The 27,726-nt window shown below is 50.7% G+C and overlaps 9 protein-coding genes across 9 annotated transcripts; 4 read left to right on the top strand and 5 right to left on the bottom strand.

The window, feature by feature from the left end:
* Window positions 1-386: 386 nt before the first annotated feature.
* M437DRAFT_82397 (uncharacterized protein) lies at window positions 387-3,274 on the bottom strand (the record flags this gene model as incomplete). Its single annotated transcript, XM_041027735.1, has 2 exons — window positions 387-2,663; window positions 2,717-3,274. The coding sequence occupies 2 exons, from the start codon at window positions 3,272-3,274 to the stop codon at window positions 387-389; spliced, it is 2,835 nt and encodes a 944-aa protein (XP_040882455.1).
* A 1,335-nt stretch (window positions 3,275-4,609) lies between these two features.
* Window positions 4,610-7,095, bottom strand: M437DRAFT_43116 (uncharacterized protein; the record flags this gene model as incomplete). The annotated part of the gene is made up of 7 exons (XM_041020686.1): window positions 4,610-5,119; window positions 5,170-5,223; window positions 5,280-5,569; window positions 5,622-6,623; window positions 6,672-6,857; window positions 6,999-7,023; window positions 7,075-7,095. Coding segments are annotated over 7 exons (2,088 nt in total), but the record flags the coding sequence as incomplete, so codon positions are not given.
* Window positions 7,096-7,784: 689 nt separating this feature from the next.
* M437DRAFT_64038 (SSrecog-domain-containing protein) lies at window positions 7,785-9,531 on the bottom strand (the record flags this gene model as incomplete). The annotated part of the gene is made up of 2 exons (XM_041024348.1): window positions 7,785-9,242; window positions 9,298-9,531. 2 exons carry the CDS (start codon window positions 9,529-9,531, stop codon window positions 7,785-7,787), a joined length of 1,692 nt encoding a protein of 563 aa, XP_040882453.1.
* A 3,225-nt stretch (window positions 9,532-12,756) lies between these two features.
* Window positions 12,757-13,856, top strand: M437DRAFT_64037 (uncharacterized protein; the record flags this gene model as incomplete). The annotated part of the gene is made up of 2 exons (XM_041024347.1): window positions 12,757-13,240; window positions 13,315-13,856. 2 exons carry the CDS (start codon window positions 12,757-12,759, stop codon window positions 13,854-13,856), a joined length of 1,026 nt encoding a protein of 341 aa, XP_040882452.1.
* Window positions 13,857-16,432: 2,576 nt separating this feature from the next.
* On the bottom strand, window positions 16,433-18,019 carry M437DRAFT_64036 (uncharacterized protein; the record flags this gene model as incomplete). Its single annotated transcript, XM_041024346.1, has 1 exon — window positions 16,433-18,019. The coding sequence occupies one exon, from the start codon at window positions 18,017-18,019 to the stop codon at window positions 16,433-16,435; it is 1,587 nt and encodes a 528-aa protein (XP_040882451.1).
* A 983-nt stretch (window positions 18,020-19,002) lies between these two features.
* On the top strand, window positions 19,003-20,761 carry M437DRAFT_73349 (carboxylesterase; the record flags this gene model as incomplete). The annotated part of the gene is made up of 4 exons (XM_041026009.1): window positions 19,003-19,380; window positions 19,445-19,778; window positions 19,829-20,157; window positions 20,207-20,761. 4 exons carry the CDS (start codon window positions 19,003-19,005, stop codon window positions 20,759-20,761), a joined length of 1,596 nt encoding a protein of 531 aa, XP_040882450.1.
* A 408-nt stretch (window positions 20,762-21,169) lies between these two features.
* Window positions 21,170-21,899, top strand: M437DRAFT_64034 (uncharacterized protein; the record flags this gene model as incomplete). Its single annotated transcript, XM_041024345.1, has 2 exons — window positions 21,170-21,782; window positions 21,832-21,899. 2 exons carry the CDS (start codon window positions 21,170-21,172, stop codon window positions 21,897-21,899), a joined length of 681 nt encoding a protein of 226 aa, XP_040882449.1.
* A 475-nt stretch (window positions 21,900-22,374) lies between these two features.
* M437DRAFT_82390 (uncharacterized protein) lies at window positions 22,375-23,001 on the bottom strand (the record flags this gene model as incomplete). Its single annotated transcript, XM_041027734.1, has 2 exons — window positions 22,375-22,669; window positions 22,724-23,001. The coding sequence occupies 2 exons, from the start codon at window positions 22,999-23,001 to the stop codon at window positions 22,375-22,377; spliced, it is 573 nt and encodes a 190-aa protein (XP_040882448.1).
* Window positions 23,002-25,050: 2,049 nt separating this feature from the next.
* Window positions 25,051-27,383, top strand: M437DRAFT_73348 (uncharacterized protein; the record flags this gene model as incomplete). Its single annotated transcript, XM_041026008.1, has 5 exons — window positions 25,051-25,053; window positions 25,948-25,980; window positions 26,046-26,141; window positions 26,283-26,808; window positions 26,866-27,383. 5 exons carry the CDS (start codon window positions 25,051-25,053, stop codon window positions 27,381-27,383), a joined length of 1,176 nt encoding a protein of 391 aa, XP_040882447.1.
* Window positions 27,384-27,726: the final 343 nt, after the last annotated feature.

Here is a 27,726-nt window from a genome sequence, read left to right as displayed (position 1 = left end):
AGGAAAGAATAGAAAGGAAAGAGGAAACACCCTTTGTTGTGGGAAAAAAGGAAAGAAGAAACCTCCAGTTGGGAAAAACTCCAACTTCCCGCGTTCGTACCAGTTTATTCATGATCTGGATAGGTTTTTGTTCGTTACCGATTAACCATAACTCCGCCAAAGATAACGGGAAAGCAATGATTCGCATGAAGACGCCGTGCTCAAGCAACAAGGGAGTCGTGGTGGTGATGCATAAGGAATGGATGTCATATGTACATATCCGCATTGTTGCATCGTCAACTTGAAGGTCGAAAGCTATGCCGGAGTGACATGTCGGCTACAGGTTGCGATCGTGAGCGCTCAGTGCTCTAGGCCACAGTGGAGCTCGGATCCTCCCTTGAAGACATCTACGCATATCGCATGTCTGCGATAGAACCTTCGAAAGGTGCTCCTTGTGCCGTCTGAAGACCTGTAGCAGCAGAACCTTGCGACATCCAGGCATTGGCAGCACCTTGTGCTAGCGCTTGCCATTGATCAGCACGACCTGTCTCTTTCTGACTGTAGAAGCGAAGAGCCATCTCCATCATTTGCATCTCTGAAGTCTTTCCTACATAGTTGAAGACTTGTGTCTGGCCCGGTGGTGGCGCTGAGTACTGTCGCATGGGTGATGGTGCGATCGCCACAGGGACAATTCCGTTTTGTCCTGGGGGCAGAACACAGCATAAAGCTTTCTCGCCCCAGAAAGTGGTAGCCGTAGCAACCTGGTCGCCGAACATGACTTCCATGCCAGGCGTGAATCCACTGCCGTACACCGAAACCTCTATACCACCAGATGGCGGGCCTTCGGAGGGTGTCACCTTGTTGATAATGGGACCAGGGCGATCCGGCTCGCTCATCCCGCCAGGCATAGATGAATTTGACATGGCGAATGGGTTCTGACGATTTGGCATAGCATTTGCTCCACCGTGCGCTTGCTGCCTTTGGAAGGCAGCCAGATTTGGTCCAACCAACACTGGACTCGGCGCTCGGCTCTGGTGGGCAGAGCTTGGAGCAGAGTAGAAGGCTTGATATGCAGCGCCGTCCATACTGTTTGTTCTATTGAGAGCAGAGAACGGGAATGTGGTTGTTTCTATAGGGGTCGATGGCCCTGTGTGGAAATGGCTGCGCGAGGCTGAGTGCGGCATGGTAATGTAAGTCGGATCATTATTGCTGCCAACAAAGCCAGCATTTGTGGGTGAGAAGGGGGTTTGAGCAGTAGGTTGAGCCATTTGCTGATTTGACTCCATCTTGGTCATGGTAAGCGTGCTCGGGACTCTTCGGTGAGCAGATGACGATTTACGCTTCTTGCTGGGACCTGCTTGGCCTGCGCTGTTGGGCGAACCAGGACGGGACAAATTGCGCGGTGTCATTGTTCCAGGAGTAGTGGCTTGTGACGGAGGAAAGTTTTGCATGTGCATGTTATTAGGCTGGTGGAACTGTTGCGCTCCGTAACCAAGACTCTGCAAGTTTCCTGTCGATTTTGAGACAGACATTGCAGGCATGTGGGAGTGCAGGTCGACCATCGAGTGCGATGTGAAAGGGGCCTGGGCTGGGAATTGGCCGTCGTACCATACCTGGCCCGGCACGCTTGACATAGGGTGCGTCTTGTGGTCATCGGTGATAAGGATCGAGTCAGAGATGTCTTGGGCCACAACATTGCCTTGGTAGTCCTTGATGGTAAAGATGACCTGGAATCCGTCCTTCTCGTTCTGATGGCGGCAATAACAAGCAATGCGCATAGGAGCCACGACCTGCATTGCCGTCTCTGGCGGGCGGAAATAATCAGAGGCTGTAACGCTGTTGTCCTTGGGCGCTGGCGACTGCTGCCAGTCTTGCCATGGCTTGTACTCGTTGGTGTTGAAGACAATGACGCGCTCTGTCTCATACTTCTCCCAGTGTGCTTGCTCTTCCTCCTTCTTTAGCTTCTTACGGGCAGCTCTCTTACGCTCACGGTTGATGCAATTGCTGCAGATTCGCACTTCTCCGCCGTTGGCCGGTTTGTCGTTCTCGTCCACTTCCTCTTCGCCTGCCTTCTTGCCGGCATTTTGGCCTCGTGCTTGGATTTGTGCATTGTCCTGCAGAGCGGCTTGCTTCATGGCCTTCTCACGCAAGTGGGGTTGGTTCATTGCACTGGTACATACGAGCATGGTGTGTAACTCGAGCGTGTCTTCAGCCAGATGGACTTCCTTGGCCAGCAGTTTGGCTTTTGCAATGGTGTGGGTAGGCAAATGCAGCATCTTGACGCGCGGCGGCAGGTAGTCCATGGTCAAGCGAATGTTGATTTGTGTCTCGACTCGAGATTTTGCTGGGATGGGCGCAACGTGCAGAGGAATGCGATCGCCTTGGGCGGTAGAAGCCTTGTTTAGTTCTGGTTTGGGAGCGTTCATGACAGGAGAAGGCGTCATAGCCAGAGCGCCGGGCGACGCAAAAGCATGGGCGTAGTCATTATTCCACGCAGGGTTCTGATTTTGTGTCGGGTTGTTCCATATCTGGTTTGCGTTGAACATGTCGTTTCCATCCGAGGAGGGTGTAGGGTTGTTGAACATGGCGCTGGGTGAAGCTTCTTGGGTTTGTGTTGCTTTGACCGAAGCGGGCGATGCTGTGCTTGAGCCGAAGAAGAAATTGGACGGCTCGAGGGTTCCAGCCTGCTGATGGGTCAGTGTCCAAAGCACCACATGGGCAATATTTGGGGACGTACCGGTGGTTCGGGTTTGATGTGCATGTGATGGGAGTATGTGCGGTCAACCAAGTCCATAGGTTGGCCACCAGGACTACTTGCAGCGCTACCAAAATGGTTGGCAAAGTCCTGCTCTAGTGAGAGATTGTGAAGAGAGTGTAATGAGGCCATGTTAGTGGTGCTGCCGGCGTGCTGCATCATGGGCTGCTGTTGTTGTTCGAGCTTGATAGCCTCAAAGTTTCCTGGTGGAGACTCGGAAGTGGCCGAAGTGTTCTTGCGCTTCCTGCCACTCGTCTCTGAAGACGAGTCTTGCGATGAGCTTTCGGCTGAGCGCGACGAGACGAGCGATCGCGAATTGTATTGTTGGTGGGAATGTGCGTGCTGACCATCGTCGGTCTTGATGTGATAGCTAGGGCTGTCGGCTTGCACAGTCGCGGCCGACATGTCGAACAGGCGAGCGCCATCGAAGGGCGACTCGGCGGCGGTGCCTAGGTTGTCATAGAGGTTGGAGAAAGAGGGGTCATCCCACATGGACATATCCGTGTCCTGGACGACGTGCGGATTAGGATCCTGATCCATGACTTGTCCGCCGTGGTCGGTGGTGCGAAGCGGTTTCGCGGGGTGGGTGGGGGAGGGGCGTGAAGGGCGACGAAACGACTGCAGTGAAGTAGGTGGTGATCTCAGCAAGTAAGCAAGCAAGTTCCGGGGTCGCTAGTAGTAACAGAGGCCAGTTCGGCATGCGCAGGGCATTGTGTGTCCGGGGGGGTCGTGTACTGGTCGGGGGACGCGGTGTCGGTCGCGCAAGCGGCGGGCAGCGGGCGTGCACCAAGTGGCTGTGTGTCGCAAGGACGATCGCTGTGATGCGGCCGTCAATGTCAGGTGGGTGCAAGGACAAGGTCGATCGGTCGGCAGACGACAAGTCAATATCGTAACAAGAAGGCGCAGGTCGTGTGTCAAGCAAGAGCGGACGGCAGCCGGCGACCTGTAACTACGGGGCAGCAGCAAGCAGCAGCAGCCTTGGACGATGGAGTGTAGGCCCGGCGGTGCGCGTGCGCCGTGCAGCCTGTGGAGAATATGAGGTTTTGGGCGTCCTCAGACCTATCAAAAGCCAAATTATTCACCAATATTGTCTCTTTTTAAACCCTCAAGCGTCTTCCCAACTGCTTTCAGATATCCTTGCTTCCTATTATTCTCAACCTCTTTCCACAAGCCAGCTTTCAGGACTCGAGAGTCGACGCGACGACTTGTCGAGTCCTCTCTGCCTACTTGCCGTTCGCTCGTCAAACTTCCCCTCTCGAATTCGTCATGCACGCCAAGCGTCCGAGCTTTGCGCCTCCCACAGTCGTTTGGTCGTTCATTGAAAGAACCGCTGCAGCAGTCGCTGTCATGTCTATTGTTTGATGAAACATTCTCTTTTCGTGCGCTCCCATCATCTGCTACAGAAAGCATGCAACACTCCGCTATCTTCATACCCAGTTCGCTCACGAGGCTCTAGAGCTCGTTTGAAGAGAAGCTGTTGCGCCAATTCCTGCGTGTCATCTTTCCAGATTTGGTGCATGTGCCGCATCGGTATCGGTCTTCTCCGCAACCACGTACAGTACCAAACTTCCTTAGAACCCGCCATCTCTTGCCAACCCTTGTCCTAAACTTCCTGCCCTCGTGCTCTGGAACAATACCCTAGACAGTAGGTATCTTATGGACGTAAGCTATCACATCGGAAGTCGAGACGTGCGCCTCGTTTGAGTTTCGGACGTATCTAGCAAAGCACTGTTTAACGGTCCGAATATATATATATATCCGTGCCGTGACTTTTACGGGATCTGCGATCCTACGAAGTACGAGCATTGCAGTATCGTCGAGGCTGGAGTGACACTGCATTCCGACCACGACACCTCTCTGCGTGGTAGAATAATCCTAGTCCTGTCCGTTTGGTAGACCCCACTCCTCCAACAGCTGCTGCATACGATATTCTGTTGCCCATCCTGTCTCTCGCTGAATGCTTTGCAGCAAGTTCAACACGCAACCACGCATAGCATCAACCTCGTCCGTCGAGTTTCCTTCACCAGGGATCGTTCTGGCTGTGGACTCCCGCATCCCCAATACCTGTCCAGCCGTATATAGAGGCTGAACGCTGTGGATCCTTGCGCTGTCGTTCTTCAGTCCAAGACCGATGCTGACAATTTCCTCGGCGTGTTTCCTGCTCTGTCTCAAGATCGATGCGTAGGATGCGTGTCGCTGAGCCAAAGACCATGTGTTTTTGCTGTTTGTACCTGAGTGTTTGATATGCTTTGTGCCTGTAGACTCATGAGGTTTGTTGAGAAGCAGTTGGATCTTTGCAAAGTGAAATGATTGTATCGTGGATGCACACATGGGTCGAGCGAACCATTTTAAGGGAATCTTGGTCGCACTTCTCACATTGCCCTGCTGCAGTGTCAATCAGCCTGTATAAAGCGTGGATCCGTCTGGAGGCTTACGTTGTTCTTATCAGGCCATTCTGTAGCGCTCGGCCTGAAGCTGTGTGGCAGTCCCTACGAAACCTACAAGTCAGTGCCTATAAATTGGATCTGGTCGGCTTGAACTTTACCTCAAACCACACATCAAGTTGTTGTTCCAACCCCTGCCAGTATTCCAAGAGTGCTATTTGTCGAACACCCAGGCCCATTTCGTGTGGAAACTCGTCGCCAGCAGAGATGAAATTCACCAGCTTCATCATGAGCCAGATTAATGCGTTTGAAATCATGTCATCGGCCATGGGCTCATGTACTGCAGGGTCGTTTGATGGCAAGATATATCCTGACTGTGAAATATGCAATCCAGCATCTCGCCACATGGATAAGTCGTTTGTATCTAATCTAGTATTCGTGTTGTTGATGACTAGAATCTTGATTAGCATGTTGAAATTTGGTATGTGATTGTTTCAACCCACAGGCGTTCAACATCTCTTGTCGACAAATGTTCCAGAACACAGCCCGACGTCCTTTGGTGGAAGTAGGTGGTCTCAGACCAAGTACTGGACTATGGCCTGAGGTAGCGCTTGACAAAGGCATTGTACCGTCCTTGGCAATATCGAACAGGCTTTTGGCGCCATCTAGATGCCTCGACCACTCTGTGCCTGATGCATCAAGGAACTCGAAAACACACAATATGGCTGTTGTGGCGATCAGCTCGTCAGAGTCTGTCCGAGGCAGGACTGCTGGTGGTTCTGAGTGATGGTCAGCGCCAAGTTCCATCATGGCGTTTGTCGCTACTATGGCGGGATTTGGTGATTGCTGTCTAGCAGAGGTTTGTCTGGTCTCATTCTCTAGTGCTTGTCTGAGCAGTGTGATCGCTTGGTCGTAATAGTACCGAGCCTTGTGAGACCATTCTGCTGGAGTACGCTTGGAGCCCGAGCCTTTAGGTTGCTGTGCCGTGATTCTGGTTCTTCCCAAAGCCTTGGCGGATAACGCAATGGATGCGAAAAGTAGTAAAGGACTAGAAGCTGCCTTCAAGGGTACATCGACTGCAAAGAACGATCCTAGATCAAAGAGATCCATCCATTCACCTGGCCCTTCCGAGAAGTGACGCAGTAGAAATGGCACGTCTTCGTCGCTCTTCGGTTCGAAGTCGCTTCGCACAGAGTTTGGTCGAGGTGTGAACAAGTCAATGCAGGTTTCGGAAAGCTCTGTATCAAGCCTCGGATCGATGGGCGGTGAGAAAGAATCAGATGCATCCGTTTGTCGAGTAGTGTTTTGGAGGTAATGGTCACCTGATGCTGCAGCAGACAATGCTTCTAGTCCATGTGTCGAGCTTGACACGAATGGATATGAATATTCGGCTGTAGTATTCCAACTGCTGTCAATCCGCGATGCTGATCCAGTAGCTGTCGAATCAGTATGGAAGTGTGTCGTGTCCGCTTCGTTGTATGGATCAGTGGTGTGCACAAACGTGACTACCTGATGTCAGTGAACCTCTTGATTTCACGTCCCATGACACTCACGATTCTGTGGGATGGCTACCCAGACACTGTCTTTTCCAAATGTTTCCTTATATCCATAGAAACTCTTGAGACCGACATTATCGTCATTTGTGCCTGATCCATTCATTGATGCATTCTGCTGATGTCTGAAGACAACGCCTGGACTAGGCACACATTGACGACTAGCCTTTGCGCATTGTCCACAGACTATGATGAAACTTCGTCAGTCAGAGTTGACTTTCTGAACGTGAACATCGAGCTTGTGAAGAGCAGTCTACGTTATTCGCGGTGTGTGGCTGACAGAACGCGGCCGCATAGATGGACAAGATGTGGATTTGCAATACTCACTTGGCTTTAGCTCATCGCATTTGAGCTGCGAATACGTCAACGATATTCCAAGTCTTCTCGGGCAAGCGTAGCGTACCTTGCGATTGCGACATGTCAGACTAGCAGGACCACGTTAGCCACTCGTACACCTCCGTCTTGATGAAAACTATTGATGCACTCACCATCCAGTTCTTGACCGCATCGTGTGCTACTGGGTTTGCCAGTCATTGTTCTCTGTTGTCAATGCACGCTTTCAGAGGTGAAAGGTTGAGCGAATGAGTGAGTGGAGTGCATGGGGCTGAATCTGGAGAGGCCAGGGTTGTCCTATCAGCACGAGTTTCTGAGTCGTCTTGATCTCAGAAAAATGACAGAGCTGGGCAAATCGAGTATGCACGAGGTCTTGAAGCTTGTTGAGCATCGGTATGGTATTTTGGATACATCTGACCGGGTTTGGCACTTGTTGGGATGTCAGTCAACCTGTGACACGTTCTTGTTGCAGAACACCTTTTTTGCGTCGCATTTCCAGTGGAGGTTCGCGTGCCCCCTGCCCTGTTACTGCCTTCTTTACTTGCACGATACGCGCAACACCTTCCGTATCACAGTATACTTGCATGCATGTGGACAGTGTTCGTTCAGATTTCATTTGTTCTGACACAATTGTATCAAAGATACTTTTGCTTTCGTTATGTAACAGCGACCTCTGTCGCTCCCTTTGGATGCCTCAGACGCCCTCGTCTCCAAAACGCCTACGCCATGCCGAGCTTCAGGAAAGAGATGTTCAGAAAAGGTTGCGTGCGAATGTAACAATCACTTTGCTGTCTTCGCCTTCTTCTTGGGAGGCTCAACTTTGCTCTCCGCGTCACTTCCTCCAGCATCGGCCATCTCCTCGTCACTGTCGCCACTGCTGTCGTGGGCACTGTCATACTCCTCAGCAACATCAGACTCTGACTCAGTGTGGAAGTCTTCATCAACAGATTCATCGTCTTCATCGGCTGAACCACGAGCTGCAACGACTTCATCGTCAGAGGAGTCGAGGTCGCCGTCTTGTAACACGGCTGCCATTAGGGCACCTTCTTCCTCCATCTCATTCTTAGTCTTGATGCCCTTGAGCTGGAAGAAGTTCTCCAACGACTTTTGCTCCTCACGGTTAATGTTTGAGAATTGGTGCTCACCGCCACCCTTGAGCGATACGGTAATGTCGAAGGTACGGGAAGCACTCACAGCGCCACCCACTCTAGACATGGTAATGGCGGAGACGTTGTCAAAAGCGATGTAAGTAGCAGGCTTAGGCACGAAGAGGAAAGCGCGTTCCAGACAGAAGAGATGACCCTCGTTGGCCTTGACCGAGCACTTGACACCCGATTGCTGGTGATGTGAATTGTAGTCGCGACTGGGCTGCAGAATCTTCTTGCCTGTCAAGCCCAGGAAGATTTTTGAGATGACAGTGGCGATGGGTGCCTCGTAACGGGGCTGAAGTTTGCCCTTGTACTTGTTCTCGAGGTCTTCTTCGGTCATGTTCAAGTCTAGGACGATATCCTCCTCGCGCTTGAATTGCATGACCAAGAATGGGTAGCGAGTTTGACCTTGGCGCAGCGGAGGATCAAGGCCAATACAGATGAGTTGGTGAACATCGTCAGGCTTGGGCAGAAGGAAGAACTTCTTGACTGAATCGTACTGGATCTTGTAGTCATAAGTCTTGCCACGGAGTCGGAGAGAGCTCTCGTAGAGGTCAATGTCGAAGCGTCCACGAGGAGTAAGATGCAGAATATCGAGGAAGGTAGCGAAGGTAGCGCCGGCAACTTCGCCGATTTCTGCTTTGTCCATGAGCATCTCGTAGAAGAGGTTGGCGGCATTCTGCTGATCGTCCTCGCCATCGGCTTCGCTGCCGTCTTCGTCACCCTCTTCTTTCTTTTCTTTGCGCGTTGCTGTTCCAGGGATGTAGAAGCGCATCTCAACCATCTGGTCGACAGAGCCGCCAGCCTTTTTGCCCCTGCCTCTGGCACCTCCAAGCGCTCCATTAGTACCCGTCTCGTCGCCATCGCCAGGAAGTGAAAACTCGACTGCGACCTCGTTCTTGCCGGCTAAGTTGGTGTTTGAGATCTCGGTGTAAGGAATTTCGAAGGCGGGTTGGTTGCGCACATTGAAGGCAAGTTCTGCCTTGCCAAAGTCGGCCTTTCCCCAGTTCCAGCCACGTAGGGCATGCTCTTTCTGTTCAAGGTTGATGCTGTACCACAGCTTGAAGCATCTGGACAGGCGGTCGTAGTCCTGTAGAAAGTCAGCATTATGAAAGCGCGAGAGCAGGGATGCAAAGGCGGCCTACATCGAGCATGAAACCATCCAGCTGAATGACACCAGAGTTTCTTGAATAGATCTTGACTTCAAAACCCCTTGCGGCCCTGCTCCACTGTGATGAGATGATCTCGGCCTTGTCCAGGGTGAAGGTATCGCCAGGACCTGATGGCTTCCAGCCTAGACCAGACTCGGCAAAGCGACACTTGCCAGTCTGCTTGGAGAGATCGAGATAGATGTTGTCAAAAGTCTCCCTGGAGCGCATGCGTCAGCCTCTGGCTTGCGACCTCAAAATGGCGCACAGCAGGCAGTAGCCAGATTGTAAGATCTTTACTCACATGATGAGTGACTAGAGTTGATGTGTGGCGATGGAAGGGCTGTTCTGAGCCTCGTCAAGAGAGTGCGAGGACCAGAGGAAGAAGCGGCGAAGCGAGCTTCGAGAGGATGATGCGAAAAGTTGTGGTGCAAATCTGAGTGAGCTAGCCGTCGGTCGAAGCAATGAAGAATCTGTGAGGATGGACACGGATGGCAGAGGGGAGCGGTAAGATGAGCACGCCGAAGCAGCTGTTGATACGGACAGATTCGGTGCAAAGAGCATCGTCGCGTTTCGCGTGCGTCGTCGTCGCGCTGGCTTTTTGCGGGGTGCGGTCTGTGTGAAAGCTGCACTGCACTATCTAGCAACCATCTATCTGATAACTTCTATCAACATCAACACGCATCTTGGTAGACTCATGCTCATCGCTCGCTGTGGCGAGTGATTATCTAGTTCTCTGTTGAACACGTCTCCTTCTTTAGCGAGCAGCAGAACACACGACCCGCGTTGTGGCTTCGTCGTCGACTCATTAGCAAAATGGTCCTCCTTATCAATGACGAGCGCCTCTCTAGATCATCTCCTTGGCTGGATGATGCAAGAACACTTCCTTAACCTTGGTTCTAACCAGATAACAGGAAGTGCAGCAGTTCCCATAACTCGAACTAGACCTATTGAAGTATCATTCTGCACCAAAGCGTCACCGATGTTCGTTGCGCTGCTCCAAGCATCATCTAGTCTAGATGACAATCATTTCGACCCAAAAAGCCTTCTGCAGATTACGAAGAAGATCTCGGCCAAACTTCCTGTCGTGATTGGATATAAACAAGCCACGATCGGCCAGAGTTTTTGCGTCTGTCAAGCGCAGCGGATCACAGCCCAAAGAGCTATGATCCACTCTTCACCTTGGCTCAAACCAAGCACATCATTCCAAGCTTGGCCTGAGTAGGCTTCTCTGAGTCCTATCCGAGCATTGTACATGTGCATGTACCTATTGCGGGTTCCGCTGTTCTTGTACCCATTGTGTATTATTGACAAATCCTCCGAGCTCCCAATCCAGCCTGTCATGCCAGCCTGAACTCAGGTCTCAGGCACATCCCGTTCCCCAACACGTGTCGAACCACAAGCGATGTCTGTCAAAGTTGCAATCCCTGAGCTGACTGAGCCGCTGCCGCGGTGCGACACATGTACTTGCAAGGGGGATACAGCGAGTTGCAATTCGCAAAGGAGGTCAATATGACCCCCTCTACATGCAGGAACATCAATATTTCTCCGACCCCCGGTTCTATTTTTTGCCAAATTTCTTGTAAAAAGTGCATTGACTGGACCGTCGCAGCACCACTCCGAGTGGGATCTTCATGCGATCCTGCTTTGGGCTTTTCAAACTAAAAGGATACATCCTTCCAAGTACTTGGCCGGACTGTCTCTTGAGTCTGAATCCTTCCGCTGATATTGCAAACCCAACCTTATAACAGCGCCGTGGAGTGAGGATGCATTTTCTACCCCACATGCATGAGCCCTATGCAATACGCCAAAGCAAGCCATAGGCCTGTTTCTCTGTCACTGTATTGGAAGCGATTACGAAGAGTCACCGAAGCCCTCAGTGACTTTCGTTGCAAGTTCACATCTATGGTCTGGACTCGCCATTACAAAGCAAAACAGCTGCTTTGGCTCGTATGAGTCGAATGCAGAATGCAAGCGGGCCTGCAAAAGTCCATGCGCTCATGAAGAGTCGCGGCTCTCTTATCACCACCTTTGCCGGACATGCCATCCGTGCTCTGGCAAATCTGCTAGCTTTCGCATAATTAGCCAGTCATTGACACCGGGCTCAAGGTATTCTGGACAGCCACTTCAACTTCCACCTCGCGTGCGATTGCAAAACCTAAATCGATCCTGGGGTCGAAGTCTCTTCTGACGAGATTCATGGCTGGTCCAAGAACGGTTTGCTTCTGCTTAGCTATCATTTCCCTAAAGAGGCAAGATCGCCTCCAGCGCACGGATCTTTGCTTGGGAGTTCTTCCCCCGAAAAACGTGCCTAGCCCTCGCGCACTCCGGCACGCCAATTTTTAGTCGTTGCGCCATTCGGTATCATTGGTATCGTTGGGTGTGCTCCTCGCAGAACCTCCATCCGATATGGTATAGCTCACTCGGTGACTCCTGCCAATTGCTGCCATGGCACTAGGACATATCCGACACCAAAACGGTCGGGGAGACCATGCAGAGTGCTGGCGCGACAAGCTTGCACCACAGGGAGATTACTGTTGCATGTCGAGTGAAAGCATTCTTGTCATGCATCCTCGCGTGTTCTGCGGTCGTGCAATCTTGACTGCTGACAAGGTCGAACTCATCTCCCGGTACTTTGGTTGGGCTGGAGCCGAATAGTCAATGAGCGGAGCAAACGAACCCAAAACAGCACATCTGACGCTGGTATATCGTCACTCTATTCGCTGCCAGACGGACTGATCTGCAGCCATGAGATACACGATCCAATAAACTTTCCTCAGCGACGCCATGGTGTAGGTTGTAAGCCTCTTCAAACCGTAGGGCAGAAGCGACAGCGCCCATTCCTTTGCCATGGGCCATGACCAGGGTCCACCAACTGAGTCAAAAACAGCATGTGGTTCGTGTGCTGCGGTTCCGTTTCCAGAGGCGCAAAGACTGCCGCATGCCATCTGGTGAGCCCATGTGAACTAGATAAAGACTCACGTTCGCCCTCGAAGCGAGAAGATCAACAGTCCAGTCTTCTTGATATTCTCCTTCTGTATACGAGCTCAGCTGTGTCTGTACAGTCAAGACTGGCCTCGAACAGGGACGAGCTTGAGCTTCAGACAACCGCTCCTACCTACTGCGTCCCGCCTTTCCCCAAGCGGTAAGGTCCCCATCTGTCTGTCGAGGATCTTCCGGGCAATCGCTGCATTCGTCAACACCTCGCATATCTGCGCCCTATCATTGTGAGCAAATTGTTCGAAGCGGTTGCTCGATTCGGGAACTTGATTCCATTTCTTTTTCTTGTAGGTCCCAAAGGATGATTAGAGCACACACTTAACCAATGCTTACCCCTTCCTCAGGATCCTCTTGACCTCTCGTGGTACCTCGTCTCTGACATCAGGCTGTTGGTACATACAACTCTCCGTATAAGCACCGAACGATATGCTTGCTTTCAGTCCTTGCCCCATCAACATGGCAACTACACAAGAAGAGCAGTATTCTCTATACGCTTTCTCTGGACTCCCAACGCACACATCAACCTATCAAGCCGTCCAATACCCGTTGCAGCAACCTAACAGCAACTTCAACTCGTACAGCCTCGAGCAGAGTACGGTTACTGAGGCACCTTCCAACTACATCTTGGAATCCCAGAACTCCTCGAAATACACAAAACACAGTGTCCAGCTTTCGACACCTCTTTATTCGCCTACAAATACCGCCACTAACTATTTCGATCTTCGACCCAATCGTTCGGTCAAATCTGAATCGGCTGCTTCGATGCTTTCCTCGTCTAGAGGATCTCCACTCATGGGTATCGAGTCTTCCTCGAGCTGGACTCCGGTCCATGGAGTCGGAACCAGCGTGTTTCACCAAAATCAATACGACCATCAGATGCTCTTAAACGATACATTCAACTATGCTGCTCTCTCACTACCCGAGAAGCCAGGATGCGTTGGTAAGCCTTGCACATGCACATGTTGTTATCATAAACATACTAACCTCAATCTAACAGACCCTACCTTGATCCAGCCTCTCTCCCCCACACCACCAACAACACAGCAGATGGAGATACCCTGGAGAGACATTCTTTGAGCAGCGCTTCGAACTTCGCCGGGCCACCCGTCTTTGATGATGACGACGAGGATGACGATGAAGAGGAGCGTTACATCAAAGATGAGACAAGCTCTCCTGTCCTTGCCAATAGCAACAACAGAGATGCGGCCCGCCAGGGGATGACTTATTCCAAAGGCGGTGTCTCCATCCACTCTGGAACAAAGAACAATAAACGACGCAAAGATTACCCTCCCTCTTGGAATGCACCTCCAGAAAAGATGAAGATGAAGAAACGAGTTCTTTGTGTGTTTGATGGGCCGCGGAGACTCTGGAAAGACGACTTGATGCTCGGCATCGACAATCAAGTGCGAGAGCCTCTATCTGGTAAGAACTGGGTCACCAGCCTAGACGTCCAGACTCTTCGAAGGGCTGAGGGTATTCTTGAAGCCACAGACGAAGAGAAGGGCTCGTGGTTGGACGAGCAAGGCAATCCTTTCCTTCTCGCCACGGCTGTTTGATTATCATGATTCAATGCGACTTGTGTTTTCTTTTGTTTATTTGTGACAGCGAGCGGATGGAGTTTTTGGTGCAGTATGGTGCGTTCATGAAATAACTCTCGCTGCTTACTTCTTGATGCTTGATACCACTTTGTTATTATACCACAGCAGCGAATCCTATTCAATTCCATAGCTAGACAGTCAAACCCATTATTTTTTACTAAGTACTCTCATCTCAAGCTCCGTCCCAACCCCCAAGCAATCTTCTATTTCGTTTTGCGACTGCTAACAGAAAGAAGCTCTAGAAAGTCATGAGATATGCGAGACAAGGTGGCTTCCATGATACGAAAGTCAATATGCGCCGTTAGAAACTTCAACGTGGTCTCAGGGGAGAAGAAGTATCAGCGACTTTCTAGAACAGATTTGCCTATAAGAGATTGTGGCTTGCTCATTGTCAGCTGAACGCATCAGCGATTTTCTTCAGGGCACAATTTCATCGAATCCTTCTATGCGTGTGCCCACCAACTGTCGCTCGCACACGAACCTTCATATGTCAACGTTCCGGAGGAGAGAAGGGGGATGCGACCACAAGCGGCGAAGGATTGCTCCCTGCATGCTCCACGAAACACATAATTGGAGGATTGTATGCCGCTCCATGCGAAAGCCTGTTCTTGGACATTGAAGGATGAGTGACATGCTTCCCTTGCTGAGGCTTGTCCTTATCCGTACTGTACCCTTCTCACGGTATTACCCCTCATGGTCCTCGAACGTACGTCGGAGCGTTTAATCCGATTTGGGCTTGACGTGAAGTCTATAATTACGATTTACGCTTGGTGCGGTTTATGTCCATGGGTCGTGCCGTCCTCTGACTTTGGGACACGAGGGACATGTCTTTGTGCCATCTCGCTGTTCGGAGTTTACACAGTCCCTCGTGGCCCGAGTCGTGGCCAACTTTATTGACGTGCCTCAACTGCCGAACAACAGCCGTTACTGTTGCTGTCATTGAGTTTTCGAAGAGACCATGCCCTCAAATCGGAAGACTTTGCGGAACATCATGGACACCTTTGCCCTAGTACGGCAAGTGCAAGATTTGGACGAAGGAGTTGCGCCTTCTTACTCTGTCTTTGATAATCACCACGCCGTGCCACTCTCGAAAGTTCCACAATAGCATGTCTTGCTCCAATGCACGTTTGTTCGATTGGTCATCAATAGGCTAACATGACTACTGAGACCACGGCCATCAACACGTCCAAGATTAGATTGGTAAGGTCTTCATCCCGTCGAAATCCTACCGGATGAGAACGGTCAATTTGTCCCACACCGAAGCTTTACACGCAAAAGCCCCACGGAGACGTAGAATTCGGAACGAAACATGCATTGAGCACTTCGAGAGGCTCTACCTGCAACATCACTTGAGCCGTCACAGTCAATCCAGCCGAAAGGGTGACTCAGAAGAAGGTGATGCCATCAGTTCCGCGAGATCAGTTGGTACATGCTTGATCGATTGACCATTGCCACGCACTGCAGGCCAACGATGTGGAAAGCCTGCTTTTATTGGCGGTATAGATGCTTGATAGTCGTTGGCGTCGTCTTGGAACTGTACTTGAGATTTGCAGCAACAACCCCGCCAGCCGCGTCCAAGAGTCAAACGATTGGCTGGAGCAGACAATGTCACTGCTCGCCCCGCGGCATTAGGACCCTTCGCTATACAGTCTGGCCGCCTCAGCCTCATCTGTCCACTTGACAAGACCACAAGCCCAGCAATACGCCATCTCCACCTATCTCCGGATGTCGAAACCCTTCTGCTTCTCGATGCCCACCGGGCATCAAGCAAGATCACGTTGTAAGAGACCATCAAGGAGGCTTGTCGAGCCGAAAGACTGATAACAACCTTTGCCGACCCGATGTTGAGTACGATCATACGTGCGAGAGTCGTTTGATCTCTGGAAAGAATGCTTCATGACTCAATGAAGCAGGGGATATTGATAAAGCTGCTGTCGAGTATATGCAAGCTATAACCATGACTCGGCAAGTGAAGTATTGGAAAAACCATCGTGAGGACAGCTGACTGACCAAACCTTGACATAGTGAAAGCTGCGCACGGAATGTAACAAGTGGCAAATTGCATCCTGACCACTCTTTCAAGGTATACCGTGATAAAGCGATGAGTGGTACGACCGCTAGAACTGTGATATGTCTTGAAGACAAGGAGTAACCATGGTTGCCAAATGCACAAGATACGAAAGGCATAGTCAGCCAGTGGCCCAACGAACCACAGCTACAGAGACGGAGGATTAAAGATCTTGTTCTCGGCAATGGCGGATGTATAGCATGAAGGTTGGCAACAAGGTATCATGGTTTTTGAACTCAGTCATCAGCATTCATGACTTATATGACATGATATCCTTGAATGAAACAAGACAATAATAAGACAAGTAAACAGAATAACAAGACTGTCTCCCTTCAGACATGTCGCGAATTTCGAGAACATGAAAGGAACATCATAGCATCAAGCTAAATCATCCTCTGTCAATATCTCCTCCAAGGTGATGACCTGAACTTAGGAACTGAGGCACAACATACTCTTGATGAGCCGATCAAGAGGATGGCGCAGCGTCGACACACTTAATGTTGCTGAAAGTCAAGGATGTCAAGTGCATGCTGCCGTCCGTGACTTCCACATGTTGTTGCGCCTTAGATGCCAAGGCTGAATCGTCGATTGTACGCTCCTCTGCAACTTCTCCATCAGGCAAGTGCGGCTTAGCATCCTTGACCTCATCGTCCGACTCTGTGAGTTTTGCCTTCTTGGCAGAAGCAGCGGAGTCTTCTTCCAATGTATTGTCTCCACTTCGCTTCTTGCTTCGGACCAACTTGAGGACGATCCTCGGACGAGAAGCAGAGTCAGCCAGGGCGGAAGGCGCGATGATTCTCGATCCGTCGAAAGTGCTCAGGATTTCTGGTGAGGCGGGCGTGGGTGTACACTCTGGCTTGGTGGGTTGATGTGAAGCAGCAGCAAGTCCAGCTGGCACTTTCATAAGCAATGCTTTCTTAAGTGCAGGTCTGCGTTTCTGTTGGACCTGTAACTGTTGAATGTCCTGTGTGCGAGTCTGGAGCAGTGCCTCGAAGGCTGGAAGATCCTCGATGGTTTCATCTGCCAACTTGGCTTCCAGCCAATCGAAAAGAGCGCGAAGCTCTTCTGTCGTCTTGTTGTTACCACCAAAGCGATTCTCGAGTTCGATGGCAAATAGTACGGGCGTCTTGGTGGCTCTCTTGACATCTGAAGTCTGGTCTTCCAAATCCTCAGCATCAATCTCTGCTGCAACATCGGGTCTGGCGGATCCTTCGATCTTCATCTTCTTCTCAAATCTCGCCACCTTCTCTTCCATAGCCTTAGTGAGCTTGACCCTGAAAAGACAACCAGGACGCCATCTCTCGAGTCTGTCGATCAACTCTCTGCAAAGAGGTAGCTGTATGGAGGCCAAGTGCGGGTGGAGCTTGTGCTCGTAGCGCTGGTAGCATTTCCTGCATAGAAAGACTCGGACGCTTTTGATGATTTGGTTCCATTCACGCTTGTTGTGACCAAAGAAAGAGGAAACAACAGGACGCGCTGCTGTTCTTGACGGAAGGTACTCCTGAAGAGTGGAACATGGGTTGCCACTCAAAAGATGCTCTGAACACTCAAAGTGCTTTGGTTTGCCTTCTTGAAAGAGAGTGTTTGCTCGCTCAGTCTCCCAGGTTCTTCTTGTGATGGCTGACAATTTGGAGTATCCTTGAGCTCGACGGAAGGTCTCTTCGATAAGGTCGCTGTCACTCATGTATTGGTGGTCAAAGGAGTCATCTTCTACCGAAAATGGCGAAGAGGAGCTGCCGACAGCTCCTCGATCGGCGTTTCGCATAGTGTTGCTCTCGGCGGCGGTGGGTCCATCTGAGTCTTGAACAATATCTTGACTGGCATCGTGATGATTAGACCAGTGTTCGATTGATGCAACTGGGGTGGGAGGCTGAGTATGAGAGGGTTCGTCATCGGTTTCTTCGTGTCCACTGTCCACAACTTGAGAAGGGTCGACTTTCGTACTCTTTGGTGGCTCGGAACTCGTCGGACTCTGTCGCAATAGTTGCCTGAAGGTGGATGGAGCGAGCAATTTGACATAATGCAAGTCCTGATTGACTGGAGACAAAGACATCTTTGCCCTGTACTGGTATGCCGAAGTAGTGGTGGGTGTTGCTACAAAAGTGTGCTATACCGATCAGACTCAATGAAAGACAGGCCTTTGGAAGTGTTTGGCACAGAGTATTTTGTAACGAGAAGGACTATCGAGGGTGAGAGGTGGTCTTTTGTAGTCCAGGGATGGACGAACTTGTCATGCGGTCTTCCAACGCATGTGCTATTGCCGTCAGCCAGCTCACAATCGGATGGTCAGAACCGCATGGATCCTGATCTAATGTTGGCAAACATGCCAGCAAAACCATTCACACGCTTGATTAGATCACTAGGTGCTGAAGACACATGCTACTCGATAGAGCATCTGGACAGCGTAATCTCATTGCCATTCACATGCGTTGGCTCCAATTTGAGTGTTGTCATCATGCCCTCCTATCACGTCCTGAAGCAGATCCTTGAAAGTGAATCTACTCTGAGATCATGCCCTGGGAGGAGCATCATTGCCTTGGACTTTCATGTGGATTTCAGATCTGGATGTTCTCTTGCTTATTGAAGAAGGTATGAACCTTGGTACGGTCATGATTCAAGGATATTGATGAACGAGGTAGGCCGCCAACTTCTTCGAGCTGTATAGTCGAGACTAGCTCAGCGCAAGCAATTGAGTCCAAGCACTGCAAAGAAATTGTAAGATCAGTCACTATCTCATCGCGCTCAAATGTTCATTACGTTTGGCAGCAAGATACAACGTCATGTATACAGAGCGCAATCTTGGTAGGATTCGGACAGAGAAAGAGACGTCGCTGCTCGGTTCAAGTTGCCCTTCGGGAGTGGAGATGCTCCCCGATCGATCCCTCAACGGCCTACCGGGCAAGACTATCAAGCGTGCTGGCCGAAGAAGACTTATATATGTCGGTTGTTTTGCACTTAATCACAATCTACACATCCAACATATAGGTCTCACCATATAACGACGACTTGGCATTATCTTGTTAATATCTGCACAACATGGCTAAGTTCAGCACTTCTCCGTATCAACTGGACCTTGGTGAACTGGGTTGCATCGAAGGCCTTAATGTGACAAAAAAATCATCTTCGGATGTTCTTTGCCATTACTTTGGAGGCATTCCATATGCGCATCCCGTAGAACGGCTCCGTGCACCTCGACCTCTTTCCCTATCGCATCGTTATGGCACCAAGGATAAGCCTGCCAAGTTCGCTGGCCAAGTTGGAATATGTCCTCAACCAGGCTTTCTTGGACCGCCTAACCCTGATATCTGGAGTGAGGATTGCCACCAACTCAACATCTGGATACCTGCTGGAGATCGACCTGCAGAAGGCTGGCCAGTGTTCTGCTATCTGTTCGGCGGATGGCTCCAATTCGGGGTAAATCTCTCGGTCCGCGCATCTATGAGGGAAGGTATACTGACGTTTTGTTTGACCATCATAGGACCCAAATATGGGACCGGAGGCATTGGCAGAGCTACTGAGTGAGACCGCCTTCAAAGCTATTGTAGTCATGCCTGGTTACAGAGTGAATGCCTTCGGCTTTCTTGCGGGACAAGAGCTAGAAGATGAGGCAAGAGCTAATGGTGAAACGTATTCGAATTTCGGGTTCTGGGACCAGCGCATCGCCTTGGAGTGGGTTCACGATCGTATTGTATCTTTTGGTGGCAATAAGGACAATATCACCGTTGCAGGTTATTCAGCTGGTTCATATTCGACCTTCCAGCAGCTTGCTTATGATGTGCATCTTCCACAAAGATCCTCTATTATCAAAAGAGGCAAGTCGTGTTGCCTTGATTTTGTATGCATTATACTAACAAGCTGGTAGTCTGCATGCTCTCGAATGGACCCGGTTTGAAGCCCCGTTCAACCGAGAGTCGTCAAAAACAATTCGATGAACTACTCAACTGGCTCGGCATTCCTCTCTCGCTAAGCGCAGAGGAAAAACTTTCTCAACTGCGTAAAATCCCAGCTCGCCAATTGGTTGCTGTTCAGAGCAGCATGAGACTCCATGAGTTTCGTCCCGTGCTAGATGGTTCTTTCATCAGCGAAAACTTGATCGAAAGCATAAACGATGGCTCGTTCGCAAAGCAGTTGAAAGACAGGGGAATCAAGATATTCAATGGAGAAGTGCGCGATGAGCACTACCTTTATGGAGTAAGTATATATCATTTCTGGCTATCTTCAGGAGCTAACAAAGCGAAAGGCCTGGCGGACCCCTGACTGGAGTTACGACGCTGTCTTTGAACGTCTGGTCGCGGATTACCCAGAGTCAAAGGTCAAGAAGCTCATGGAACTTCGTGTACCAGACAAAAAGCTTCCCGCATTCGCTGAGGACTGGCCTGATCTGTTCGGGCGTCTGTATGCCGACGTACAGGTGCACGATCTCGAGCGTGGCTTTGCGAACCAACTTGCAAAAGGTGGATTTACGATTGGCAAAGACCTTCTTCGCTATCGTATTGAATGGCGTGCGAAATGCGCTGACTATATTGCGCCTCCAGAGTGGAAAGTCACTCACTCTACCGATCGTGCAATCTGGTTTTGGGGAGGTGGTATGGGGCAAGGCCTGACTGAAGCGGAAAAGAAGGTCCTCAAAGACTTAAATGCAGCCTTTGCACGTTTTGTGAACGGCGAAGATGTACAATGGAGCAAAAAAGGGACGAAGATGATGTATAGGCTCAACTCTGCAGGTCAGATGGACATGTGGGAGGATGATCGGTGGGAACGAGGCCTTGAAGGCTGGGAAGCCATGAACGGGTGAACCAACTACCTTGACGAGTTATATGAGAGCGTAAGTATGTGTCTTCACTTTAGATGGGTGTGAAGCCCTCATCGATGCACACTGTCACGTTGTCTCACAGGTTGTCAGAGGGAGTGAAACCGTCTCAAGCTCTTGATAAACGCCGCTCATATTCGTTCTTAGTATTCGCCTCGTGTTGTCTCGTCAGTCTCGGAGACCTGAATGTCTTACTCGACGAAACCTCGAAGACACAATCTACCTTCGTCGTATATCTCTTTTATACCGACCCTTTGCTCATCTCTGCGTCGACCTTGTACTCGTACCCTGTATCCAACCCTTTTCCAGCATTCGTCTCGTCGTCTAATATACCTCAGCCGCCCTCAGTGGTTTCTCTTTTGACTCCAAACTTCATTTGCGTCGATTCCCGACATGCATATCACTGATCAATCGATTCAAGAAATCGACAAAAGTGCATCACCAGCAAGCATGCACGAATGCGAGGACAGATCCAGCATGCGAGTCACAAGACTTGCCTATCAGAGCCACAACGCACCTTTTGGACTATGGACCCTTCCAAATCCAGTCGACGGTCCTACGTCCGCACCCTGTTATATGCCGTATGGCGAGCCATCTCCACCTAACAACTCTAGCTCAACGCCCGGACTTACTACAGGCGACCAAACAACAGTCCCCAAACTTATCGAGACTGACGTTCTCAAACCATGGGAGAAAGGCTCCAAGTCTGGAAAGAAGATTAAGAGAGGACCGAGAGTTCGTGGCGGTATGAATTTGGCAAGCGATGTTGTCAGCAGCGACGGCAGTTTCAAGAACAGCAGCAGCTTTAGCAACAATGTACCTTCCACTGCTACGACATCGACCCAGCCATCGTCGCAGAACTTGCCTGCCTCGTATACTGGATGGTACCCGGCTCTCGATGTCGCCCAATACACCGGATGCCCTGGTGGCCTTGTTTTGCCTCGCCCAGCCACTCATCACATCATTCATCCCGATACAGCACAAGCTGCAATCGCATCATCGAGAAGTATGTCAATAGACATCTAGCAAACGTTCAAAACTAACACGTTGTGCAGAGAGAAAGCACGACCCCCTCGAGATCGAGGCTTCTGCTCAATCGGCAAAGATGCATAGAAGAGAGTAAGGGATAATAGAAAAAAGGTATATGAACCTAGTAAACTTGCCTCTCACATCCAATGCTAACCGACATTCCAACCATAGAAATGCACAATAGTTTCTGCATATCTGTAGGAACCCAATTGGGGAGAGTGACTGCCGACATCAGGGGGCATGTGGTTTCTCCCTTACTCCATGCTCGATGCCAACCACATTTTACAGCCACAAAAAATGCACAAAAGTTTTACGTTCCTGGATAGTATCTAGAGAGAGCCCCATCTCTAGCCTTGAATTGATGCGCTCTCAGCGAAACATCGCATGGTCTCGGAAGCATTCTTGCATTTTCATAGAGTCATAAAATGAATCAATTCTAGATGGGAGCATCAAGATAATTTCTTTTCGGTATGCACATTTGATTCATTTTCTGTAATCTGGTATGCCATTTCTCGTGATGGTGCTCATGCTTGTCGTGCCAATTGAGCTATGAATGTTGCTTCGTCAAGTCATGAAGAGTCGTGTTGATCAGATGAAGCAGGGGTTTCTTGCTTTTGAGGATTGTCGTCATGAATAGTCTGTTTGGTCCACTCTTCGATGTTGGTCCAAGTAGGAGTGCGGAAGACTCGTGACGGAGAATTGATGGTGAGAATTGGTGGACGGCCTCCAGTAGACAGTACACTGGCTGTGGTAGAAGTGACAGATATCTCGCTGACTGTGCTGGGTCTGCGCAGAGTCAGGTCGTTTGCGATCGGTAGATAGGTGGCGGAAGTGATTGAAGAGAAGTTGCTTGCTTCGCTTGCGCTGTATTTGTCGTCAGCGAGTGACAAAGATAGTGCGGACAACAAAGGACAGTACCGGCGATCGCACGTCTGCTTGTGAAGCTTTACGAGCTGATTGAACTTGTGGCAGTCGACGGGGCCAATTCTGGTAGTTTCGGACTGTTCAGTGTCTGTAACTCGAAGCCAGCGCTCGCAATTGCCACACATTGCCTCCCGACTGCTGACGCCGATATCCTGTGGCTCCCAGCATGCTCCTGGAAGGCGCTCTGCGCGTGCACAACGACCATTAGGAGCGATCAAAGGGCGACCATAGTGGCCACACAAGTGGTAGTAAGGAGTTTGCACAAGACACATCGCGCCGCTGTGCGCGAGCAACCAACAGGCTTTGCTTGGATCGAGACAGACCAAGCTTACAGGTTGCAGAGTGACCTCAGCGTGTGTTGAACGTGTTGTAGCTGTCTTGGTCTCTAAGCAATTATCGCCTGTTTTCACATGCGATACATGCTGTTCTTAGTTGTGGATGCGTTGTGCACTGAACTGACAAGAACACAACTCGGAATTGTCCTAACCACTCATGGGTTTGATGGACGCGTCTTGTGTGCTGGAAGTGAAAATGTGTTGTAAACACGGTAACATGAATTGCGAATGTTGGCCATAGAACAGTGATTGAAACCACACTTCCGCGTGTATATATGTCACCATTTTGACACCGTTATTTGTGAGCGGACGAATAGTGAAAATGAACAAGAACTTTCCTACGTGTACTACACACACTTACAGGATGCAGAGAACGAGAGTTGCAGACCCTTCATAAATTGTCCAGGCGCCTGGTAATATGGAGTCATGTGTGATAACCACGCGAGAATAATATTGAGCCAACTTTCGTCTTTCGTGAAAGGGTCTTTAACTTGCAGCCATAGAACCAAAGTCACCTAAATCAAGGGTGTTCACTACCAATCCTACCTATTAGTCCTTCGCTTGAAGCAGACCTCAAACACCATAGACTAGATGCGTTGCAGAGTCGCATGTTAGAGGTACTTATTCTTGGAGAGGATGTGTCTGCTGGCGCATTGATCCCATGTCATGATATCTGACGCAAACGATAGAAGAGGGGGATACGAGCCAAGGAATAGAGTGTTGTTGGGTGCAACAGAGGGTCGAGGCAAATATGCCGGCAGATGTCCTTTGCGGCGAGATCGATGAACAGATCGAGCTGGGGATTCCGGGGACGATTCGATCTCGTAATACTGTGGTCAGAAACGCTTTGCCTCTTTGCGTAGTCCAAGCTAGGGAACATGTATTGTCCAATGGGGCATGGCCGGTATAGTCGAGGTGTGAGGTTGGGAGTAGAGCCTTCGGACAGGGTGTGCTATGTCGTCGTTCTGATAAATCTCTCGTAATAGGACGTCAGCCCAGCAAAGTGTACGTCCGCTTTCTTCCTGAGTTCTGGAAAATCAAGATTGCGGACGGGTGGAAAGCCGAGTATTGGTGCCTTGTTGAAAGAGCAACAAAACAACTCTGTTGAACAACTCTTGCAGAGCGTGCTGAAAGTTGAGGTGAGGGAGAGGAACGCACCCAGTTGCTGAAAAGTTGACGACTCCAGAATATGCTGCTAGCGTAACTGGCCTACAGCCCACCACAACTCCGAGGATATACCCTCGGCGCCCTCTACTAAATCACGCTTTTACTTGAGAAGAACGTCGCAGCCGCGGCTCTTGTACGGTTTGCGTGAATTATGTTTGTTTTTATATGCTCATGACTCATTGCAGGAAGCACGCAGTCCATAAGGCGCATACAAAGGCCAAGAATTGGGTAATATTTTGCTCTCTTTGAGCCCATGCGCATACCAACGTTGAAGAGTTGTTTCAAGAGGACAACTGAAGCCGGCGAACGAGTCGTAGTTTCAGATGGCCTGTCAATGTCGCCCCGAAAGCGGCGTTGGGAGGGAGAACAGGCGGTAAACTTGGCGGCAAACTTGACAAACACTCCGGGCTCGGGCAACGGCGCGCGCACTGTTACACGGGGATCAATGTCATTGTAATCAAATCGTGCGCGAGCCCATTGGCTGCGATAAGCACAATTGATTAGGCCCGGCTTCAAGCCCACATAGGTTGTGCGGTGGAGTGGTCCAACAACCAAACTCAAGAACAGGGCGCATTAGAGGCGTAGCGCTCCTTTGAGCCTACAGAAGAATCACACGCTTCTCTCTGTCCAGGCATGGCAGAGATGTGCTTCGATACCGATCCAGGCCGGCGTTGTGTTCAACAAGACCCTGGAGACAGAGTTGGAATCTGGGCTTCCAGAATTCCTTGGGTTCAACAAGGCACGAACCTCTGCGCCGGGTTTCCGCTACAAAAAGGCGGAAGAAGTTTATTGGATGGATCAAGTCTGGGGATCGGTGACATGGTGCAAGCCACTATCTCCAGCATTTGTCCGCGCAATCCTTCTGCGATACAGATCACCAAAAATCGCGGCACGAACGAGGCTGTGAAGGGGCAGAGAGCAGGGCGTAAGCAGGGTGCGAGCAGATATGAAATTGTTGCAATAGCAAGGGTTTATCAGATAAAGAATAGAAGCAACAACATGACGAAAATAGACACAGCATTTGGATCAACGATAAGTAGAGTAAGGGTCTCAGCTTTTTGGGCCGGTCATAAGCGAAAAGCCGAGGAATAGCTAGATCGTTGAAGAACATACGTGGTGGACGGGCTTTTTAGGAAATCAAAACAGTCAAGGAGTTCCAAACGGCCGGCGCTGTGATACGTAGAGACGGATGTTGGGCTAGAATGGCAGCAGCAGCACGGCAGAAGCAGGATGGAGCAGTGAATGGAAACCGGAATTGAGAGGCAGAGGAGGGGCACGAGGGGTGTCGATAAAGACTGATATGGATGGCATTGTTAGCGGTTCGGCGACAGAAGCAACGATGGCGTCGTCGGGGCGGCAGGAGCCAGCGGGCGGCTGAATGAAGTACCTGTGTTAGGCAGGGACTCTTATCGCAGGCCGAGCTCGCGTGGTCAACACCAAAAGCTGCCTCGCTCTTGCTCTTGGTCGTTTGGTTCAAATAACTTCCCCAGCCTTTGCCCTTGCTCCGACCTTTCACTTTTGCTCTCCACCCTCATCCCCTCCCCTCCCTCGATCCATTCGCTAGCCGTCTGCCTTTAGCAGCGTGCCTCCATTCTTCTTGTCCCTATCTTAATCGACTCTCAAGTCAACACACACATACACAACCGCAATCATGGTGAGTCACTGCCGGACAAGATCTTGTGCACGCGCTCAACAGTCACTAATTACTGCGCGCAGCCGGATTCAGCATATCTCTCCAACACCCAGACTGTGAGGATATCTCAGAAGAAGCACAGCAATGTGCTCTTCGAGAGCGTCGCTGACCACTACCACAGCTCAAAAAGTACCTGAGCCTTGAGCAGTCGCCCAAGCGTGTCATTGCTGAGTACATCTGGATCGATGGCTCCAATGGCATGAGATCCAAGTGCAAGGTCAGTCGCACAGTCAGAAAGTCGCGCGCGCTCGCCCTGCGGATCACCGCTCCGCCAAGATGCAACCATCCACAAAACCGCGCACCGCTAGCGACTTTGATTATATCCCTCATGCAAAATCTGTACTGACAAAGATTGCAGACCATTGACCGCTCCGACGAGCAAGTCGCCAAGGGTCGTGTCCAACTCGACGAGCTTCCAGAGTGGAACTTCGACGGTTCGTCAACAGGCCAGGCCCCTGGCAACAACTCGGATGTCTACCTCCGCCCCGTTGCCGTCTTTGACGACCCCTTCCGTGGCAAGCCCAACGTCCTCGTCATGTGTGAGACCTGGATGTCTGATGGCAAGCCCAATGCCTTCAACTTCCGCCACGACGCTGCTCTTCTCATGGACGCTCACGCCAAGGAGGGCTTCTGGTTCGGTCTCGAGCAGGAGTACACCCTTCTCGATGTCGACGGCTGGCCATTCGGCTGGCCCAAGAACGGTTTCCCCGCTCCCCAGGGTCCTTACTACTGCGGTGTCGGCACTGGCAGAGTCTTCTGCCGTGATATCGTTGAGGCTCACTACATGGCTTGCTTCTACGCCGGTATCAACATCTCGGGTACCAATGCCGAGGTTATGCCCGCCCAGTGGGAGTACCAAGTCGGTCCTTGCAAGGGCATTAACCGTAAGTTGTGCCTGTCGTCGTGTGGAATTTGCTTTCAAGACTAACATTGTGATACAGTTGGTGATGAGCTCTGGGTGTCCCGTTTCATCCTTCACCGTGTTGCTGAGGACTTTGGTGTCAAGGTCACTCTCGCCTCCAAGCCCATTCCTGGTGACTGGAACGGTGCTGGTCTCCACACCAACGTCTCAACGGAGGCTATGCGTCAGGAGGGCGGTTTGAAGGTGATTGAGGAGGCCATGGAGAAGCTGGCCAAGCGTCACAAGGAGCACATGGATGTCTACGGTACCGACAACGCCCTCCGCATGACCGGCAAGCACGAGACAGCATCGATGGATAAGTTCACCTGGGGTGTTGCCGACCGCGGATCAAGTGTTCGTGTCAACCGCGCCGTTGCCGAGCAGGGCAAGGGTTACTTCGAGGACCGCAGACCAGCCTCGAGTGCCGACCCTTACCAGATCACTGGTATCATCGTCGAGACCCTTTGTGGCAAGGTCGATGGCGCCAACGTGCACAAGACAGCCGTCAACGCCGACAACGTCGAGCTTGACATGGTTGTACCCATTTCCAAGCCCTAAAGGGGACATTTCACGCGACCACGGCAAGCAAAAGGGAAACGGAGAGAAAACAAATCACAAGGAAGCACACTTCTTCAGGACAGTCGCAGCAGATTGTTCAGGGGACGCATAAGAGAATTGGATGGCGATAATTTCACAGGGTAGAGGAGAATGAAAGGCGGATGAGCTCTGAGAAGCAGCGAGACATCAGGCCTAGGAACCCTTTCAGTTTTTGTTGATTCTAGCGAATTGCATATGTTATTCGAACATCAAGGTCATTTGCCAAGTGAGACAGTGATAGAAGCGTGCCCCAGTCGGCGGCGATTGTGTGGATCGCATGGTACCTAGGTAGCTATGGAGTAGC

This window comes from Aureobasidium melanogenum, assembly GCF_000721775.1.
Source record: "Aureobasidium melanogenum CBS 110374 unplaced genomic scaffold scaffold_4, whole genome shotgun sequence".
NCBI classification, from domain to species: Eukaryota; Fungi; Ascomycota; class Dothideomycetes; order Dothideales; family Saccotheciaceae; genus Aureobasidium; species Aureobasidium melanogenum.
Note: the sequence above shows the minus strand (reverse complement) of the source record. Positions and strands in the feature narration are given on the sequence as shown.